This window comes from Alosa sapidissima, chromosome 1 (genome assembly GCF_018492685.1).
Source record: "Alosa sapidissima isolate fAloSap1 chromosome 1, fAloSap1.pri, whole genome shotgun sequence".
Lineage (NCBI taxonomy): Eukaryota > Metazoa > Chordata > Actinopteri > Clupeiformes > Clupeidae > Alosa > Alosa sapidissima.
The window spans coordinates 39,168,884-39,186,248 of NC_055957.1; the positions used below are offsets into that span (position 1 = coordinate 39,168,884).

At 44.2% G+C, this 17,365-nt stretch overlaps 3 protein-coding genes across 10 annotated transcripts in view; all 3 read right to left on the minus strand.

Annotated features, from left to right (window-relative positions):
- Window positions 1–2,938: 2,938 nt before the first annotated feature.
- On the minus strand, window positions 2,939–4,309 carry fgfbp1b (fibroblast growth factor binding protein 1b). Its single transcript, XM_042096658.1, has 2 exons — window positions 4,213–4,309; window positions 2,939–4,031 (listed from the first exon to the last, which is right to left on the minus strand). The coding sequence occupies exon 2, from the start codon at window positions 3,993–3,995 to the stop codon at window positions 3,312–3,314; it is 684 nt and encodes a 227-aa protein (XP_041952592.1). The 5' UTR covers window positions 3,996–4,031; window positions 4,213–4,309; the 3' UTR covers window positions 2,939–3,311.
- Window positions 4,310–7,517: 3,208 nt separating this feature from the next.
- fgfbp2b (fibroblast growth factor binding protein 2b) lies at window positions 7,518–9,438 on the minus strand. The gene is made up of 2 exons (XM_042102502.1): window positions 8,434–9,438; window positions 7,518–8,129 (listed from the first exon to the last, which is right to left on the minus strand). The coding sequence occupies exon 1, from the start codon at window positions 9,357–9,359 to the stop codon at window positions 8,442–8,444; it is 918 nt and encodes a 305-aa protein (XP_041958436.1). The 5' UTR covers window positions 9,360–9,438; the 3' UTR covers window positions 7,518–8,129; window positions 8,434–8,441.
- Window positions 9,439–11,377: 1,939 nt separating this feature from the next.
- Window positions 11,378–17,365, minus strand: part of prom1b (prominin 1 b) — a 38,718-nt gene continuing 32,730 nt past the window's right edge. For 4 of the 8 annotated variants that reach the window (XM_042084851.1, XM_042084842.1, XM_042084833.1 and 1 more), the window contains 5 exons: window positions 15,978–16,093; window positions 14,753–14,821; window positions 13,904–14,018; window positions 13,187–13,221; window positions 11,378–13,073 (listed from right to left, as the gene is read on the minus strand). In XM_042084851.1, the coding sequence (XP_041940785.1) occupies window positions 13,949–14,018; window positions 14,753–14,821; window positions 15,978–16,093 (255 nt within the window). In that variant the 3' untranslated portion in view covers window positions 11,378–13,073; window positions 13,187–13,221; window positions 13,904–13,948. Of the gene's footprint in view, window positions 13,074–13,186; window positions 13,222–13,903; window positions 14,019–14,752; window positions 15,413–15,977; window positions 16,094–17,365 lie in introns of those variants that run through there. The other 4 variants (XM_042084871.1, XM_042084861.1, XM_042084889.1 and 1 more) reach the window with 3 other exon arrangements.

A 17,365-nucleotide genomic window follows, 5' to 3' on the forward strand; every position in this document is an offset into this window, starting at 1 on the left:
TCTGTGCCATTTGTGCCTACATATCTGTCAGCAGGGTGGAATTATCAGGAAATAATTTCAAAGCTTTTGTAGAATAAGCTTTTTTTCTTCCCTTTTTTAATGTTCAGATGTCGTGCATTTAATGTAATGGAACACATATGGGGGTGTTCTTAATAATGTTCCTGTCTGGTAGAACGTCCTGACACAAGATTTGAGACATGACTTTAAATCGTGGGAGATTTTTACAGTTGCCCGTAGGAAGGAGGAAATTGGTATTTTTTCTTGGACACACACATGGACACTTACACAATAAACACACTATGCAAACACACACACACACACACACACACACACACACACACACACACAAACACACACACACACACACACACACACACACGCACACACACACTTTACATACACAACTCATTTTCTATAGCTACAATTGACCTGCATCAGTGCAGTTCTGTTTTTATTCATGTTACATTTCCATTACAACTATCCACCACACACACTCTCTCTCACACACACACACACACACTCTCTCTCTCTCTCTCACACACAAACACACACACACACACATACACATAGGCTGTTATGTATTTGAGTACAAGGCTCTTCAAACAGGCAAGCCGCCAATGGCACACATGTTTAAAAAAGCCATGTCTTTGTAGCGGAGTTGGTTGTACGCTCATGGCATGTGAGGACTTGTCCAGCGACGGCCTGTCCTGTTGGGGGGAGTGTGGGAGATAAAAGGAGCTAGTGTTGCGGAGAATAGAGATTTACTGCAACACCGTGTCCCGTGCTTAGCCTCTCCCACTGCCCACGTCGCTCTTCCGCCACAGGCCCTTTGTATCTCTGTTGAATGGACCCTCTCCTCTAGGTCTGTCACCATTCTGAGGGAGTTATTATCCCTCAGAGAGAGAGAGAGAGAGAGAGAGAGAGAGCGAGAGAGGGGGGGGGGGTTAAATCTGGGGGGTTCCCGTGACATGTTTCACAGAAAGACGTTCAGAAGACATGAAGAGGGTGTTGCACATTCTGCTGCATGCCTGTACAAAAATGGCACTCTCGTGTCTCCTATCGGCATGTGGTTATGCAAACACCGACAGGCTTTGGAGAAAATCCAGTTTTCCATCACAACCTGTAATGAATGGCCTCGGCACAGAGCAGTGAGGGCATACGTAACCAGACCGACACTGACACATACCTAATGCCACCTCCTGAGATAACCTCACCTTGGACTTCAAAGAGCTCAGTACTCTTTCTGGGAATTACTCTGCCAGACAGGGCCACAAAGACTTCATTTTGTCCATTTTGTTGGTACCGGGGTCTTGTATAGGAACCTGATATAGTGTAGTGTTGTTTTGTCTTGGGGAGCATATGGAAAGTAGACTGTGTGGTCTGGAAGATCCATTTATTCGCCAAGGTGGAAGTGTGTTTACACAGTCTTGTGGGATGTTTAGGTGATCAGCCATATGTCTTCCATGTTTGGAACACACTGTGTTAGGCAACAAGAATACATCCAATCACAAATGCACACAAGTCTCATTTAGGCAGCATCATTAATTTTGTAAATTATTTAGATGTTACATACCTTTCTGCCCATGACACAATAATGTTTAAATAAAGGGAGAAAAAATCTCCAGAATGCTGGATCGTCTCTGCACACACTTTTAGTGAATGTCTGGGGAAAGCAGTTTGTTTCCAGCACTAAACCTCCACATCCAGAGTAAAATTACCCTGAGCAACGTTTTCAATGTGTGTGTGTGTGTATGTACTCACATTAATGTATCCCACAGAAACACATCACCGTGTCATCATACACTATACATTCTCTCAAGAGTGAGAAGAGCATTCCGATGCATAGGCCAGCCCAACGGACCAGCTGTCTCGGCTCTTCTGGAAAGCCTGGAATTATAGGCTGAAGACACGTCCCATCTGGGCAGGCAGTGGAGACCCTGCCACAGATGCAAATGCACACACCCAGATGTGAAGGGGGCAGCGAGAGCATCACCTCCAACTAAATGAAAGAGCAGAGGCCAAGGCCTGCCCTGTCAGTCATTACCCAGACCTGGAAGTCTGGCGCTGGAGAGAGGATTCCATTAGGGAAAGTACGCAGGTGGCAGGGGTCTGGTTTGATGCACACCTGTGGTGAACAGGTCACCTGACCTGGCCACTTTACATACTTGGACCTAAAGCTGATCCTTCCAGTACCTGTGCATTCCCTTATTCTCTCTCTCTCTCCCTCTTTCATACTTATGGAAAGAGAGAGTGATACTCATAGCCACTCACATACATAAATATTCACATTTAGTTACATAATATATGTACAATAACATGCACACACTACACACACACCAATAAAAAAGCACAGTTAAGAAGAAACAAATATATACAAAAGTGAGCCTGGAGTCTGTTAATAAAAGAGGCTTTTTCATTTGCATGGGGATTGCATGTAGGCTCAGGAAGTAGCAGGGGTTATCCCATTCTCCTGACTCTGGCGCCGTCCCTTTGACCTCTTTTAATTGCAGTTAGAAAATGCAAGCATGGCTTTTCAGGGGGAAATCCACACTATATCGCATTTAGGTAAAGGAATGTAGCCACTCACAATGCCTGACTATTGTAGATGTGTTGACACACACACACACACACAGAATAAATACTTATGTTTTCTCCATTCACCTCCTGTTGCAGGTCTGGAAAGACTCATTTGTACACTTCTACTCCTGCCAACACGTGTGTTCTGCATGTCTGAAGTGTAACATAGGAGTGACTCTACTACAATCAGGGGTAGGATTCATAAAAAGTAGGTCTTGAATTTCCATTACAGCCAATAATAAGCTGAGAAGAACACCTAAGCATACCCTGGCCACACAACGAAAAACCTATGGCGGCCTGTCGAAGTCATCATGAAACACTGTATGAAAATTGAAACATGCATACCAAAAGACAAACACTATTTGTATTTATATATTTATTTGTATTTGTACAACATAAATACAGTGGTGTGGTTTAAGTACAACATCGAAGCAAAATCAGCATACATCATTTGACATGTGTTTGGTTATAGTTGTGCTATTGATGTCTTACTTTTTAGATCTATATTATACTGATAATGAAAACGAATAAGTCATTAAGAACAAGTGAAAAAAATAAGCTTTTCAGCATATTGCAGTGCTATGGGTGCAAATTTCGGAACTTTTCGACATTTATGCATTGAAAAACCTCTATCTCACTCACACAGGCGCACACCTGCGCGCGCGCGCGCACACACACACAAACAAACAAACAAACAAACAAACATACAAACAAACACAGAGGCAGTGAAAACACTAGCAGTCCCCACTTTGTACAATGGTAAAGAGGAAGTTACAGAGACTAGCCCAGCTCCCGCATTTTTCCTCGGCTAGCTTCTTATGATCGACACGCTCTGTGCAGGACGTATCCTTTGCTCCTACTGGCGCAGAGACTGTGGTTGTCCTCTTTGTAGACGTCGACACCTGTTCCTTACCATCGACTGGCTTTCTCTGTTCCACGACTTTTGTCAAGTCCACGTTTGGTGTTGCGTCTTCGAGCTTGAAGTGTGCGTCCTGTGGCGCGCGCTTACACATACCAGCCTTGATAAGAGCGCCAGGATCTTGGCACAGTTTCTTTTGCTTCTTAAGATCACGTGCAATTTGTTTCCAGTATCCTTTGGTATTGCCAGAATAACCTGGACAAGTGTCAGGTCTAGCGGTATAAGTGCACTCGCTACTTTTTTTGCCTTTCTTGCAAGTGATGGTCATAATGTAAGTGTCCGTGCCCTCTGCCTTCCACGTGCACTGCGCCTTGTCCTTGGTAGTAAACTTCCCCTTGGGCACGTTGTCGTTACCTCTTGGAGTTCTTGAACCGCTGCTACTGTCAACCCCGTCTGTTTTACCCTTCTTCTCGCGACCCTTGTCACTCCCTGCTTCGGAGACATGCTGCGCTATGCATGCAAGTAGAAACAGCAGCACGAGGTTTCTGAAGGCAGGCATGGTCCTTGAGGTTATTTCCACACAAATTTGAGAAACCTATTAAAACACAAATTAATTACTTTTATTAATAATTCACATAGACCTACAGACATTCATTATTTTCCATCAGTCATCGATTATTTATAGCCTATCTAATAATCTTATGAAACATTGGACACCTGTCCACAAAATCTATAGCAGTTACATCTGACCGGCAACGTGTGTAAATTCTGCTTACCAACAACAGCACGTCCACTTTAGGGTATTGTAAGGATGCTGACTCTTGCGCCTGTAGGATATACCTGGTATAACATTTCGTGCATTATTTATATGTATCCTGACACGCCCACCTCTCTCGCAACGGACCTTCCCCACCCCCCCCAAAAAAAAAAAACAACACTGCTTACTCACGCGTATGAATCAGAAGTCGAAATGTAGCCTATTGGGGAAAGTTGTAAAGTTGTAAATTGCCTCCGGAAACCGGATATGCCATGTTCTAAAGGCGAGGGCTTTGGATTTGCCATTGTGGCATACTTGCGGTCAAAGATGCGTGTGGGATTTTTAATTTTAAAACAGAGTAACGTACAAATTTTATAGCATATGTCCAACATTGTTTTATTAGCTTTGTCATTAAACATTGCCAATAAATAACAATTTGTACGCTATGTATTAGGACATTTTATAAGTCTCAACTTTTAAAATAATAAAAAAAAAACAAAAAAAAAAAACAGTGCTTGTCAAACAGAAGGCGTTAGACATGTGGTCCAACTCTCTGTCTCCAATTAGATCACTGTCTGGTTAAAAAGTACAAAGCGTTACATCACAGTGTTCTTGTGAGAAGTTAGAGTAGACAAAACACTTTAATGAATGGTCCTATATGACATATTGTCATCTCTCCGATGGTCCTTTTGCATTAGCCTATCTCTCACCAACTAGCTAAAGATCTGTGTATTGAGTCAAGTCGTCATGGTAACCTTAGGAATGTGGAAGGGTTGTGGAAAGTTGTTTAATGGAGGACCCTCTGGGGGTCTGAGTGGAGAATGGGAAAGGGTGCAGAGAACAAGGAGCCGGAGGGGGCAGCAGTGGAGTTTATGAACAAGTACAAGGGCACACCCCCGCAATGGAACATACAGTGTGTGAGCACACACGTATGCACACACGCACACGTGCATACTGTACACACACTCTCTCTCTCTCTCTCTCTCTCTCTCTCACACACACACACACACACACACAGAGAGGCAGAGAGAGAGAGAGACTACATTCACATATCACATTATGTAAAAGTAGTATCTACCTCTACTGAACTAATTCAGCCACTCCATGCGTGAGTGAATTCTGATGCCTTTGGACATCAGACATGTGAATCTGTGCAGTATGCTACCAGTGTGTTTAGGCCATAAAGAACACTGATCTCAGGCCCTGCACAGTTCAACACTTTCTGAAGGCAGTGCATTTAAGCCACAAGTGCATTCTTCTTAGTGTGACTGAAGCTCTGTAGCAATGCATATCCTTGAAGTGCTGTCAAGTCACACAGCACCTTGGCATTAAGGAGTAATGTAAGTGCACAAAGTGCACTAAGCCCATAGGCAATTTCCGCCATTAGATTTATGCAAATTGTAAATTATGATACTACTTATGTCTACCATGAGGGTCTTCCCAGCAGGTAGTAGTGCCTACAGTATATGTCCCATGTGACCTGTGAGACTGCTTCATACCAGGTTATTTTTATAAGCACTTCAGTTCTGCTTAGCCCCAGTTAGTTCTGCTAGGGCAAAGCTTCTCATTACTGATAAGACCCACAGTGCATATAGAAATTCCACTCCCATGTCTGCATATGTACTATTTATTTACATGTTAGGACTGTGTACCTATATTCCAGGTGTTGGATCACCAACATATCTTTACATGGTTGTATGGCAGTGAATGACAATTTAAGAGAAAGTGGAATGACAATTGCATTTAAGAGAAAGTGGAATATTCCAATGTGTAGTTTAATGTTCTGCATTATGGCCAATATTCCAATGTGTTGTTTAATGTTCTGCATTATGTCCAACATTCCAATATGTGGTTTAATGTTCTGCATTATGTCCAATACTCCAATATGTGGTTTAATGTTCTGCATTTCTATGCTCCTACATCGTGACCCTGTATGATATCTGCACTGTTACTATGGATAATGCAAGGCATCAGGGTTGATACAGTATAATTTCTTGTTTTCTGTTTTACATTAAAAACAAAAAACATTTGCGCCATTGAAGAGGGTGGATGGCTCCTGACTTTGCCACTGTTACTGTATGATTATCTATCCTTTGCTGTTGTGTACTTAAACCCTAACTATTTCTTTGTCTAGTTTTTTTCCTACCATTGGTCTGGGTCTTCATTCATCTGTGGTATTAAAATTACCATCACATTACTGATGATGATGACGATGATAATGATAGTGATGCTGATCACAATTTCTTGGACATATTATTCATTTAGCCTTTTCACAATAAATAGCTCAATTCATTGCTATATTCAATCTTTCATTTATATTTACAGGCTCATCAGTGCATCGGTGCTCATCAGTGATCAGAGTAATTAGAGTATCAGTAAACAACCCCCTTCATCCCGTATAAATATGGGCTTGTGTGGTCTAAACCCTTCATTAAAGCTACAAGGGTATGGGTGGCTGAATTATTGTTAGCCAAATAACTGTTACACACCTGAGTATATTTCCAGGAGACATATATCTGTAATCAAAGGAAAGGAAACATGAAACACACACACACACACGCACGCACGCACGCACGCACATACACACACACACACACACACACACACACACACACACACACACACACAACCTGCACACAACCTGCCAAAAGTTGTAACCAGCGAGTTGGCAGCAGACCCTGGGTGCCTACAGGAAGTGACTCACCCATATTTAATGTTGTATTGATGTATCACGGAGACCGAAGCTCGGCGGCACCTTAAATGTTTTATCACCTGCTTATCATGGAGTCTTATCTCATTCATTTGTTTTTGTCTTGTGTTTCTAGGCCCGTTGAGACGTACCTGGGGTGTAGGTTTTCAAATTGGCTGCAATTCAGTAAATCTTTCACCTGTTTTTTCCACCCACCAGGAGTAATACTTCGCCCTCTGTTGATTATTGTGTGGTTTTCTTACAGTGCCATCTGCTGGTAATACCTCAGACCTACTGCTTCTGTGAACAGAGGTGTCCTTGTGAAACACTAACACCCAGATGGTCATAAATCTGCGCTGCAGTAGTTATTGAATGTTTATTTTACACAATGGTTAAATGTGTAGTATGTTTAGTGAAGCACAAACTCATTCCATGTGAACTGACACTCGAGCACATTTATTTGATCCTGTTTAAAAGGACTCCTTACTTCAAACATCTACTGTGACTCGGTCAATGCTGACTGAATTCCCAGAGGTTGGGGAATGACTGGGGAGTGTAATGACTACTTCAGTGTGATCTCAAACTGTGGTGTGGATACAGTAAAACTGTCACTCAGCCCCCAAAATTAAAAATGTCTGAGGAGGAGAAAGGGTGTTATCAGTCTATTGTTTATTAAATGTGTACATTCATACCATTTGGATTTCCATTCAGATGTTGAAAGGAGACAGACAATGAACCATTGGTGAGAGTTTTGTGTCTTCTGCAAGCTCAAAGACACAAAATCTCTCCTTGATTCAGTGATAGTGAAAATCATTGCATATACAAAATGTTAATTTACATATCTGCCATTGCAAAGAATGTCTTTTACAAGCATCAAGCATAAGTCAACAGCTCATTGCACCCCCATAAATGTTTCATGTTTTACTGTCTTTCTTCAAAGCAAACATTTTTCAAGTACCACACACCCAAACCGTTTGGCTTGTAAGTAAATGTTGAAAAAAAGAAGCTAAAAGCAAACGTTTCAACAGCGGCTGCAGAGAGAAGCACTAGATGAGCAAGTAGAACAGCAACATACTGTACGCAGGAAAGTAGCAAAGGTGGTTTATTGACAACAAATGTCACAAGATGGCTGCATTCTGCTTTACAAAACACAAATTGGCTCGCTCCTCCAGTGAATCACTGAACAGTGTCTGCTTCTGCATCAACCGAGAAGAAATCTGAATCTCTTCGATGTCTTTACAGCAGACCTATAAAAACATGAGAGCAGGATTGTTCATCGTAAACAACAAAGGGTAAAGGCATATATACAATACACAACCAGGAATCATAATGTACGCAAAATCCTATGTTTCCTCCAACTACTAGACTCTCAAGCTAACACATGCACACAGACATATACACAGACATGGTCATTCATAGATACAGGCATACACTCAAGCACACACACACACACACACACACACACACCAAAAACAAAGCCATCTACAAGATATTTAAGTATTTGTTAAAAATTTCGCCAAATGTGCCCAAAGCAAAGAAAACATTCCTCACCCCCTGTTTTAGTTCTGGAACCAGCCGATGAAGTAGGCGCAGATGCCCTGGAAGCTTTTCCAGCAGTACTCCTGAGCCAGCTTGCTGGCTTTGTTATCGCCGTATGGCGTGGGCTTGGCTGTGGTGCTCTTGGGCTTGGCCGTGGGCTTCTTGGGCTGGCTGGGTTTGCCGGCGGGCTTGTTCTGCTGTGTCTTCCCTGGCTTCGGCTGCTGGGGCTTCTGCTGCTTCTGAGCGGGAGCCTTGGTGGTGGTGGTGCTGGGTTTGCCAGGCTGCTGCTGGTTCTGCTGCTGTTGCTGGTTCTGCTGCTGTTGCTGGTTCTGCTGCTGTTGCTGATTCTGCTGCTGCTCCTGCTTTTGGCGGTCCTGACCAGGCTGAGCTGGGCGAGCGGTGGTCATCTTGGGCCAGGAGGTGTGGAAGGCCATCTGGGTGTCATCGCTGGAGGCCTTGCACATGAGTGGCTTATAGGAGCGTGCGCCCTGGCAGGCGCTGGGCAGCTTGCGCATCTCCCACATGATCTGGGTGAAGTAGTGGCGTGGGTTGTTGTTGTAGGCGCGGCAGTGGTTGGGCTTGCCCAGGAAGTCGCACCAGTAGGACTTGCCCTTGTTCTTGCAGGAGACGCGCAGCTTGGTGAAGTCGCCCTGGCCGGAGATGACCATGGTGCAGGCGTCCTTACCCTTGGTGCTGAACCGGATGGGCTCGTCCCAGATGCTGCGCTGCCTGCTGCCGTTGGTGTTGGAGTTGGTGTTGGTGCTCGGCATGTTGCTGTTGTTGTTGTTGTTGCTGCTGCTGCTGCTGCTGCTCTGACTGTTGCTCTGACTGCCCTGGTTGGGGTTGGCGTTGGTGCCGGCCTGGCTGCTCTGGGCCTGGCCCCGGGTCGCCCACACACAGCAGGCCAGCAGCAGTGCAGCCCTGACCAGAACACGCATGGCTGGAGGGATGGTAGGTGTGTGAGAGAGAGAGAGAGAGAAGAGAGAGGAGAGGTGTGCTGGGAGGAGGAGAGGCTCAGTCCTGTGCAGGGGAGCCAGAGGAGTCTTGCTACCTTTTATAAACGTTAGCCCCACAAAGAGGCCATTGAGCAAGATACACACGACACACACACACACACACACACACACACACACACACACACACACACACACACACACACACAGGCACACACACAATATACACATGTGGCCTCTCTCCCCCTTCTCTGGAGGCAGTGCTTAGGGCTGCACTGGTACTGTGGACTCTGGTGTTCAGAGGGCCGGGTGTAGGTTGGGGGGGGGGGGGGGGGGGGGGTTGCGGTGAACCGGAGCTGCTGGATGGCAGAGGGTTTGGGCCAGTGGCAAACACATGGAGTAGGGTGGGGGTGGGGTGTAGGGGTAAATGGGAGCTGCTGGTATTAGTGGTTTATGGGGTCGGATGGTAGTAGATGATTAAACATATGAAGCCAAGCGGTCTAGAGCCCTTACCAGACATTATATAATCTTACACGCACACATAAGTGGCCCATTGACTATTCATGTGAATGTTTAAAAGAGAGAAAGAAAAAATCAGAGGACCAAGTTTCGTAAGGAGGAACTAATGCAATATGCCAGCTGTTTATTTGTCTGTGTTGCTTGAATGAAGTCTTCCACCCATTTAGAATATATTTTGTCCAATAACTAGCACTGATCTAGTTAAGCCTACACTACGCTCATGCATATTCCATACTGATCATGCACTCGTTTAGGCTTCATGTTCAGGGTAAGTTCATGGTGATGAGCATTTGGAGGATTTTAGACATGGAATAGGCAGAGAACCAAAGATGAAACCCTATCTGCCCGGCAGCCTCAGACTGCTGACTTTGGTAATTTTCCATATGTTACATGTTAGCCGACTGGAGAGTCTGTCTGCCTGCACCTTTATGAGTGCATGTGCTGTGTGTGTGTCTTGCTTTCTGTGTGCTCAGGTTGTGCAAAAAAGGAGGAAAAGGACATTTAGAATAGAGAGAGGAAGGGGGCGGGGGGGGGGTAATGGGGGAAAAAAACAGAAGCGTATGAAAGGGTGAGACAGAGAGACAGAGAGATATGTGTGGACGCTGTTCTTCATACACAAGCCTTTTCCCAGCTTCTCCATCTGCAGAAATGGCTGGAATAGAAAGGCCCTCGTTGTCAGCGGCTGGGTCTCGGCTGTGTAAACACCACCAGTGGGGAAGGGATTGATCAGAGCAGGCGGGACAGGGTGGGGTGATCTAGGGAAGGGGGGCGGGGGGTGAAGGGTGGGACCACCGGCCCCTGGAACCACTCCAACACCAGCTCGGCTCTCCCCCTCTCTGACGGCCCGCGGCTGGGCCTGAGTGAGGGAGGGATGGGGGGGGGGGGGGCATCACGCCACCTCGCCTGCCACCCTTAAATGCAGTTCCCCCCGAACAGCAGTAGACCAGCAGCGCTGGCTTTCCCCGCTGGGGCCAGTGGAGACAGAGCAGAGATAAGCGTGTGTCTGTGTGTGTCTGTGTGTGTGTGTGTGTATGTGTAGACGGACTGTCTGGTTTGTTTGGGTGTGTGTTCGGGTCACAGAGACAAGGCGCTGACCACAGAGCGACCGCACATCAGCCCGGGGCTCCCTCGCACACTGCACATAGCGTCTCTCCCCCCCCAGTGCAGTGTGCTGAGCCTGGCCACTAGTGATTACGGAAGCTATCAAGGCCCGTTCCAGATGAGAGTCATTTACTTGTATACTTGTTGTATAGGAATGTTGAGCTATCAGAACATTCCTATATAGTATGTTGCTCAAAACAAGGGGAAACAATCGGTCCACATAATTCTCTCATTGGAATCATTTTCTCAAAAATGAACACACTGCCTGCAGTGCACGCACTCTATCTAAAAAAAAAAAAAAACTAAAGGACACAGGAGGATGAACGAGCAAACAAGAAAGGACACACTCCACCGAAAATCACATTTTACAAATTACTCTTTAATCATGATTTATGTCCACACAATTGCTCAAGAGCTATTTCAGTGGTTGTCCCCCCAGCGGACTCATATTCACATTGATCAGCGGCCCCTCCTTGTTCAGACACCAGGGGTGCTGACGTTACGGTCCCGTGCCTCTGAGTGCTGTCCTGTAGTCCAGGTACACTACCAGACCACTGCAACATGACTCCGTGAGGACAGAGAAAAGAAAACGAATAAAGAGTACAGTGAAACACTGAAAAAAAATACAGCAACACTTACTTGGGGGGGAATTATGCAAGAGGTGTGTAACATCTGGATCGTCTCTCTCTGACAGACATTAACACTTTAGACTAAATCATACACTACGTAATATCATAACTAGGCTCTATGAAGCATACAGCTTTCCCCTCAAAGTAGGTGTCAACCAAAAAATGTAAATAAGATCTTTTGGGAATGTCATATATGCTGTAGTTTTTGGATTTGAATACTGATGACCATGGCCAATGCAGGTTATCACCTGATAACGCACCCTTTACTGAACTAAAGTACCTTTCATCATACTCCTGACAACTACTAGTTTTGGCTTCCAGGACTGTCGTTCTCATCCAGTGTTTGGCCTCTACAATGACATGAGGTTAATACATCAATGAGTTTGTGTATACGTTGTATAAATGCTGGTTTATAGGTTAATAATTAACACCTAATCAAATTTCTGCTAGTGTTTACACTCTTACACCTACTGTTGATGCTGACTGACATAAATAATCATAAAAAAGTCACAATTTTCATTACATTTTTCATTATGATTCAGCTACCAAGCTCCCTTGCCTATCACGGTTTAAGATCCCTTTTGTACAAACTCTGAGAGTTAATGTCAGTGTAAGACTAAGAGGTATGATGGCAAATATGGACCATTCTGAATGTGAGCCTGTATTAAAACACACTATTCAGACGTCTCTGACAGTAAGTCAGTTTGAGAGTGACCTGAACTTACTTTTGACAATGCTCTTTCCTACTTGTGCCACACTGGATAAGACTACGGCCATATTTGATCATAAAGTCATAATCACATCCGCACACACACACAAAAAAGAATTCACTATTAACATTGTTTAGAAAAGTATTAACAAAAATATATATAAAACTTTCAAAAAAGTGTTTTGAAAGTGAAATACAAAAAAAAACATACATTTGTGACACGGTTTTCGGCTTGCACGTGCGTAGTGGTCAAAGCCAGTGCTGATATGAATAGAAATATACATTCGTGATTACAGAGGGAAGCTCGTCATCACTCAAACTGCAGGGTCACGCTCAGTGGGTCAGTTCATTCTGTCTTTCGCGGTGTTTGGAATACAAAAACAAACACATTTTTTGTGAAATGTACTATGGGCATTTGTGCAGTTTGTAGACGCTTCCTTTGCTGAAGAACGACAGGTCAGGGTGGTTGACCAGAGGTGAAGGGTTCTGGTGGACTGAGGGACTTGTCTGGGTTCTTGATGGGCTGAGCTGGTCAGTTCTGAGTAGAGAGGGGTTCTCTGGGCCTGTGGAGGTGTGAGTGAGGGGTGGAGCGACCGAAGGTGGGTTGTAAGGGTAGTGGTTATGTCAGCAGTGAGGAGATGCTTTGAAATGACCTCTGATGAGGTCACACTGATGCAGTTTCTCCCGCTAGCTTCCATTCTTCTTCTTTTCTCTGGAATGTGATTCCTCCACCGTCACTCACTGTGTGAGAGAGAGACATGATTCTTTACAATAGGGAAGGAACAAACACAGCTGGCCAACAACAATCATGGATATTTCTAGAATATTCCTGAGATAGAACATGGTCAACTCACCAGGGAGGACAGATTAGCTCCAGTTCTCATTACCACTGTAAATATGACAAGAGACAGGAACACCATCAGTGTTGAGATTATGATGATGAATAGGTCCAATAATAGTGGATATCAGATAGTGTCTGTGTTAACAGCAACAGCACTTAGATACATCATCACATGAACTCCTTTTAAGGCTAATGTATACTGTCATACAGTTCAACTCCTTTTTATAGTAGTTTTACACCTAATATCAATGAACAATTAACAATATTCATTCATAGCAATATTATATTTCCTGTCAAGAAATTAATCAATGACTGGCGATACTGCTGTTAATGAGCATGGAAACGGGAATGGAAATGTAGGATTTAGGGTTAAGGGTGAGGGATAATAGATGGTATCTGACAGATAAATCTCTGTCAATCCATACCACATCTTTTTTCACTGAATATTTTACTCATAAAGAACAAATAAAGAGACATCACAAGCCAATGGATGAAGAGGAAGTGATAGTTAATGTGCAATCTGACAGTTATGAATGAGAAAACAGAATAATTATTTATTCATTTTACACTGTCTGAACAGAGTGATGATGGTGGTCATATCAAACAAAACAAGAGAGAAGTGAATGACCGAGACGGACAGACAGTGGGAGGACATGGTTTGGATGAGCGGATGAGACGAGGTGGGTGTTGCCGATGACAGGGGTCAGAGGTCACCACCACGCCACTGTACCTCTCAGTGGCCAAACTGCACGCGGGTTTGACCTGTAGGGGTGGGTCACCAGTCAGGCTGCTGAGGAGGGGCCGAGGCTCGGGGGTATCGACACATAGTGTCATAAGATGGCATGCTAGAGCACAGGAAATACACACGTAAATAAACACGGCACAAAAGAAATGGGCAGTTAAACGTCCGAGTTACGTCCTTTTGCATAGCGTCATTCAAGCTGGTGCAATAGCAGAAGGAGCACAAATGAGGGAAGGCAGAGAGAGAGAGAGAGAGAGAGAGAGCACATGCCAGTCCTTTCAGTAGGTCCAGGACAGCTTTCATGACTGCTGATGCTGATGAGTGAGGATGGACTCTTAGCATTAAAGCAAGAAAGAGCTACGTTAGAGCACATTAGGAAATCGCCTGCTATTTGATTAAAAACAATCCAGAAATGCATCCATGCCACCTCACGAGAGGAAGAAGAAAGAATGTGAGAAGAAGAGATGTGTCTTTTCATCACGCATCGCACGTGCCATGCAGGTCTTCAAACCATGCCATGCTTAGGCAGTGGGTGGGTGAGAAGGAATGCTCACGGTGCCCATCACCATAGTAACCTAGTGCCTATTTAGCCTAAAGGCCAGCACCCACTAGTGGCATCTGAAACACGTCAAGTGACGCCAGAGTTTAGAACTCCCATCATCTTTAATAGAGCAAAGCCCACTGGCGTTGTCTGACGCACGTCGATGCCAAAGTTTTAGAAAATTGTTCAATCTCTTGAGCGTCAAATCAGACGCGAATGTCGTCTCCAGTGGGCAATGGCCTTAAGAAAGAGAGCATGCAGTAAACATAGACATAATATATATGTATATACCATACCTGAACATGACTGGATTATGAATGCCTTGCAAGTGTTCATTATGAAAACCATTATTACCAAAGTCCAAACTGAAGGGAGAGAGTGAAGTACACCAAGGCATGACAACAGAGTTGTGGCATAATGGTATGAATGGTACGAATGAGTATGAATGCTATGGCTATGGCACAAGATCATATGACACATGAAATGACTGAAATGGAAAAAGGCTTCATCATTCCAGGGTCTTGTTTGTCATTTCCACAGTTTCTTTTCTTTAATGCAAACATACATTTATGAATATTGGGAAATGCTAATTCAGTTGATATTTCAAATGATGATGTTTTGCTTGGGTGAAGTGACAGTAGAGTGTTTTAGCAAGAGAGAGCCAAAATGCACGGAGAATGTGAACAAGGAGCAAGGAAATCATTTTGGATTTCTTTAGATAGAATGTGAAGTTTGTGAACTTGTGAGGAAAAGATGGTGCCAAATAAATCCGTAGGAGAAGAATGGAAGAAGATTGGCATGAGCGCAGCCCGAGAGGATGAGATCAGAAGAAAGTGTGTGAAAAGATGGCAAGATGGACAGATATGAAGACTGAGATTAAAGAGGAGAAAATATGAGATAGATAAAAAAGACACGAATCTCAGAGAGTGAAATGCCACGTCCCCGAAACAGAAGAACTGTAGGAAATGGAAAGAAAGACAGAAAGAGAAAGAAATACAGAAAAAGAAAGAAAGAAAGAAAGAAAGAAAGAAAGAAAGAAAGAAAGAAAGAGACTCATTACTTCAACGCTACAGGAACTCATGTTGGATAAGACAAGAGCTTTTTGTAGTGGAAGTGGAGTGAGAGAGAGGGGGAGGGTCTAGCAGAGCTGTAGTAGCCGGTTCTCTGTTGTGAAAAGGTTGTTCTTGTTCCTATTAGAATGAGATATTGCTGAGCTGGAACTTTCACATAATATATGGATTCATTAAGATCCCAGCGTGAGAGAGACATTGTCAGGGCAAACCACTAGAATTTTGGCAAGCAATGTGTGTGTGTGTGTGTGTGTGTGTGTGTGAGTGTGTGTGTGTGTGTGTGTGTACGCGTGTGCGTGTGTGTGCGCATGATTGTGTGTGTATGTGTGTGTGTGTGTGTGTGTGCGTGAGTGTGTGTGTGTGTGTGTGTGTGTGTGTGTGTGTGTGTGTGCATGAGTGTGTGTGTATGAGTGTGTGTGTGTGTGTGTGTGTGTCTTTGTTGGTTACTCACTCATCGAAAACATCTTCTGTCTCCATTCTCCTGTAGTATTTGGCTAGCTTTATAGACAGAATGATGCTTGGGATTAAGAACAAACAGCATCCACCAAGTCCAAACCAGAAAGTGTTCTAGAGGGAAAACACACACACACACACACACACACACACACACACACACACACACACACACACACACACACACACACACACACACACACAAACATGTGAAAAAATGACCCTTCATTCTTCCAATTCTAATGTTGTTATGACAAAAAAGTCAATAACCTCTTTGAAGACTCTATCATTCCAGAGGTTTACCTCTATCTTGATACATACAAATACCATGCCAAGGGGAGACATTTAGACCAAATGATTTCGACCATTCATATTGCCATTTACTAAAAAAAATACAATATTGCACAAATTGCATTTTTTCCCCCCATAAGACATTGCATGTCTCTGATACAGGCATCACAGTAATAGACTGCACACGATGTCTGCTTGTGGCCTGTGTGTTACAGTAATCTTGTGCCCACAGCAGTTTAGCTCTAACACACTCAGGGCTGCTGTCTTCTGCTTGATTCCATATGTTCTCGAAGTCTCTTGCGAGACACTGCCAATGTTATGGGAGCTAAAGGGCAAATTGGTGTGTGTGTGCGTGTGTGCTGTTTGTTAGGGAGTTAGAGGGAGCCAGAGCCTCTTTTCCTGCGCTTTACCTTACGTGCCAAACACCAGTGCTACTCGGCAGACATGTATATTTTGTACGAGCTTTTGTACTGCCCCCCTCACACACACACACACACACACACACACACACACACACACACACACACACACACACACACACTTGTAGGGGAACATGCAACAGTATACTGCAAACACACATGTATCTAGACCACACACATTCCACCTTTCTCGGCTAATTCAAGCAGACCGCAGGGTGCATGCTGAGTGGGCCAGCCAGAATAGACTCACACACACACACACACACACACACACACACACACACACACATACACACAAAGGATCACACAAACATAGAGTAGCTCACAGATAGACAGATACATGCATGCACAAACACACATCAGCAATTAAATCTGGCAAAGCACAATTAGTAAAACCTTCCTCATATTCACAGCCATAAGATGCATGGATGCAGGAAGCGTACACACACACACACACATACCGAACACACAGGTACATATGCGTATTCGCCCCCACCCCCACCCTCCCCACACACACACACACACATACACACACACACACACACATTTATAAAAAAAAGCTTCCGTTTCACAGCACCTGGGGAGCTCTGGGAGTAAACAGTTGGAATCCTGTTCTGGGCCTGACATGCTGTCAAGTGAATGTGTGTGTGTGTTTGTGTGTGTGTGTGTGTGTGTG

Excerpts from the sequence above, each read along its gene's own strand:
- fgfbp2b (XM_042102502.1), bottom strand. The coding sequence starts at position 9,359 with ATGCGTGTTCTGGTCAGGGCTGCACTGCTGCTGGCCTGCTGTGTGTGG.
- fgfbp1b (XM_042096658.1), bottom strand. The coding sequence starts at position 3,995 with ATGCCTGCCTTCAGAAACCTCGTGCTGCTGTTTCTACTTGCATGCATA.